The 3950-nt window shown below is 55.0% G+C and overlaps 1 protein-coding gene across 1 annotated transcript; it reads right to left on the bottom strand.

Annotated features, from left to right (window-relative positions):
* Nucleotides 1-511: 511 nt before the first annotated feature.
* On the bottom strand, nt 512-3560 carry OTUD1 (OTU deubiquitinase 1). The gene has a single exon (XM_028114198.2). The coding sequence runs from the start codon at nt 3179-3181 to the stop codon at nt 1736-1738; it is 1446 nt and encodes a 481-aa protein (XP_027969999.1). The 5' UTR covers nt 3182-3560; the 3' UTR covers nt 512-1735.
* Between the last annotated feature and the right edge of the window lie 390 nt (nt 3561-3950).

A 3950-nucleotide genomic window follows, 5' to 3' on the forward strand; every position in this document is an offset into this window, starting at 1 on the left:
CAACACACCCAGATTATGTCTACAGGTGTACTTATCCACTAAATCCACTAACACATCCCTAAAAATAAGAGATTCCCGTGGTCTCAAGATGCCAGACTGGATAAAAATTAGGACACTGTTTTGGTTACTCCCTGAAACATTTAAATCTGTGCTGAGAGTAAGTGAAACACGAAACTATGATAATTAAACGCTGTGCTGGTTAACACAGTACTTGCTCTTCCTTGTTTATTAGCCAACAGGTACCTCTATAGTTTTAGACAGGAATTATAACTAGAAATAATAAGAGCAATGTCCTGAGTTACTCCATCTTTAAAAGTATATTTAACTAAGACTCATCCTTTGAAATTACTAATGATTATCCTACCCTGTTCATGTGAGAACTTAAGAAATTTCCCTCTTAATTCTGTGACATCTTTACACATGAGAAAAAATGGTATACATGTAAGAGACGCTCCTGCAAGTGTCACGTCTTAATTGAAAAACCACCTTGGCCAAAAAGACGTTGTAAAAGTAAAATTACGCATTTTATTCATTCATTCCATCAGCTTAGAATCGCTCTATTGTACAAATACAGTATTGTACCAAAAAATCACAAAATGTTACAAAATAAAAAAAAGTACAAACTGCAGTACTTAATAAATATGACTAAAAGTGGAAATGAGATAGATTTTAGGTTGAGAACATTGTTTGACCCAGCAAACCATACAAGATCTGTTCTTACAGACATTTTTATTTGTACATAATACAGGGCAATCCTATCTTGCCTTTTCAAAGAATTTAAAAGGAATAAAATATTCAGACCACATTCTCCTGCTATAAAACAACTGCCAACGCTGATTCGAGGCATTTATGCTAGTAGTTTCTTAAATCTCTTAGTTGAATTCAAGAAGCTATATAAAGCAGGAGGCTTATCTTGTCACAAGGTTAAAATGCTTTTATAACAAAATGACAAATATAAATAAAAACAATCAGAGCACCAGACAATCTACTCTAAATGCCAACCAAAGTACAGAATAGTCATCACTCTGCCATCAGCAAATATCAGACTTTCATTCAAGTAAGACCTGGTACTATCCCTTAAAGAAAATTCTTCCCACAACCTTCCCTTAAGTATTTCTCTTTAAAAGGTTGAGCATTTCTAGAAAAATAATTATTTCCAAAACAACAAATTTTTTTCATTAAAATGGAATGGGCCAATCATCTGGTAACACAAATGCATCAATATCCATTTGAAGTAATTACCTAAGAATCGTAAAATTCAAATCGAACAACATAAAATAACTACTAAATCACAAACTCTGTTCAAAGTAATAAATTTCATATAAAGCACTTCTCTGGATTTATGCTGGAAAGCTGTTTGTCAAAATGGAACACGTCATAGATGAAGGTACACCAATTTTTAAAAATGTGCAAAAATACATTTTTATAGAAAACAGATTACCAGGAATGAACAAATTTACACCATGAGAAACTAGCTTGCAAATTAAGTCGTGGCTAACTTTATACAGCAAATTATAAATAGCAGTAGGATCACCCAAAGCCATCATGAAACATCATTTAGGTGCCCAGCAACCTTCAGCTCTGAGGAGAAAACATTCAAAAAAATGATTAAGGCATTACACCTACGGTAAATCTACTAGGAAGTTTAAAAGTGCTATTACCCTGATTAGAGTTCATAATTCTCCCAACACAAATTATGTATGCAATTCTCCCAGGGTGTAGGTTTTCAGACACTTCAAGAGCATGCATTTTGTTCAATATACATCTTGGATAGGGATATGGCCATGGATTTGGCAAGTTCTTCATCGCGTTTTCTTTGCACTTGAGTCTGTTTGCACCAATTGTCATACTCTGGGTTGGGATAGGAGTGATCAAACACCGCATCGTAATGTCCATTACTGAGCCAACTGAGCCAAATGCTAGGCCTTAGGGAATCCTCTGGGCCCAAATAGTGAATCATGGTAGACACCGTGGGGCTCTCCAACCTCCCTCCAGTAGTTAAATGTATATTCACATTCAACATCTGCCCCATGGCCAGCAATTCCGGGTAGCCGGCCCACGCCCCGTCTTGAGCAGCAGCGATGATGAACTCCCCCACGTCGCCCTCAATCAGGGGGCTAAAGTGGTCGAGATGATCGGCGATGTAATGCACGGTCTGTTCCCTCAGCTCCCGGTGCAGGCTCTGGTCTCCGTACACCGTCTTGCTGACCGCTCGGTAGAGGCAGTTGCCGTCGGGAATGATGTGAAATCGGTACTTACTCCTCTGTCGCAGGTACTTGTCCTGCCTCTCCACCTCCGCCAGGTACAGGGCCAGTTTCTCGTCTCTGGGATCCGACCTGGAGACGATCACCGCCTCGGCCGCGCCGCTCGGGGCCGCGTCGCCGCTCCGCGCCGGGGGCGCCTCCGCCTCCGGGTCGGGCCGCCGTGCCTCGTCCGCGCCGGGAGGGTCGCTGCGGTCGCCCGCCCTCTCCCAGCCCCGGAGGCTCCTCTCCGCCGGGTGCTCCTCGCCCCACGGCCCAGGGCTGGGCTCCGGGCTCCCCGGGGGCGGCGCGGGGCCTCGATGCTTGGCGGCGGCCAGGGCCTGGCGGTGCTCGCTCAGTCGGAAGTTTCTGTCGGGACCCTCCCGGGCCGCGTCCAGGCCCGCGGGCTCGGGGCAGTCGGGCCTCAGCAGCTCCTCCAGGAGCCAGGCCGAGGAGCCCCGGCGCGGCGGGACCGGGGCGCCGGGCGCCGGGGCCAGCAGGAGGCAGCGGCTGCGCTGGGCGGCGGGCGCCGCGGCGCCGGGCTCGGGCCCGTGCAGCAGAAGCCGGTCGGCGCCCAGGGCCCGCACGGTGATCTGCGCCGTGGACGTGTAGTGCGGCGGCAGCGGCGGCTTACAGGACCCGCCGGGAGGGCAGGCGGCGGCCGAGGCGGGGGCGGCGGCCCCGGACACCATCTCGAAGCAGGAGGAGAAGGCGGGCATCTTGGCGGCGGGGGCGGCGGCGGCTTCTCGGGGCTCGGCGGCCGCGGCAGGCTGGCACTCACCGGTCTCGGGCTCTGGCTCGCCGCTGGCGGGTCCCGGAGGCTGCAGAGAGACCTTGAAGGGGGCGGTGGCTGCGGCGGCGGCGGGGGGAGCGGGGGCTGCGGCCGTGGGACCCGGTCCCCCGGCTGGGTAGTGGGTGCAGACGCTGCTGTAGAGCTGCATGTCCCTGCCCGCCGCTCGGGCCCCTTATAGGCGCGGCGAGCCCGGCTGAGGGGGACACACCCTCCGGGCCCGGCGGAGGGGGCCGGCCGGGCGCGATGACCCAGTGCCCCTAGAATAGAAATGATCGAAGGGCCACCGGCCGCCGGCGCGTCAAGAGCCGCAAATAGCGCCCGGGTCCCCGCCAAATTCCTGCTGCGCCACAACGCGCGGTGGGGGCGGGGAGGGGACGCGCGCTCGACCCCGGCCGGCGCGCTCGGCCCGCAGACCCGGGGCGCTGCGCCCGCTGCCGCTGCTCCGGCCACGGCGGCCGCTGGGGACTCTCGGAGAAAGCCGCCAGCCCCGCTGGAGCGCGTCCCGCCGGCGAGGAGCAGTGCAGGGAGCGCGGAGGGGCCGGGAGGCGGGGCCGCGGTTGTTTACCTCAGGCCGCGCGGCCGCGTCACGTGGGCCCGCTGGAATGTGCGGCTCGTCGCGGCGCCCCATTCAACAGCGCGGGCTCGCCCCGCCCCCCCCGGCCCGCGCCCCGCCCCGTTCGGCGGACGTCACGGGCGTGGCCCGCGGCGCTGGGGGCGGGCGCGCGGGTGGGGCGCGGGCGGGAGAACGCTGCGGCGCGGGCGGCCTGCGGGGGCAAGGCGTTCCTGGCAGCTGCGGGCGAGGAGGCGGCGGCCGTCCCGCGCTCCCCGCTCCTCCGCGGCGGGTTTCGGTGCTGCGCCATTGTGCGCTGCTGCTGCTGCGAATGGTGGCGGGTTGGGCGCTGTGTAGGGAAGCTACT

Source organism: Eumetopias jubatus, unplaced genomic scaffold (assembly GCF_037043125.1).
Source record: "Eumetopias jubatus isolate StellerSeaLion01/CBP00866 unplaced genomic scaffold, mEumJub1_p1.0 scaffold_8, whole genome shotgun sequence".
NCBI classification, from domain to species: Eukaryota; Metazoa; Chordata; class Mammalia; order Carnivora; family Otariidae; genus Eumetopias; species Eumetopias jubatus.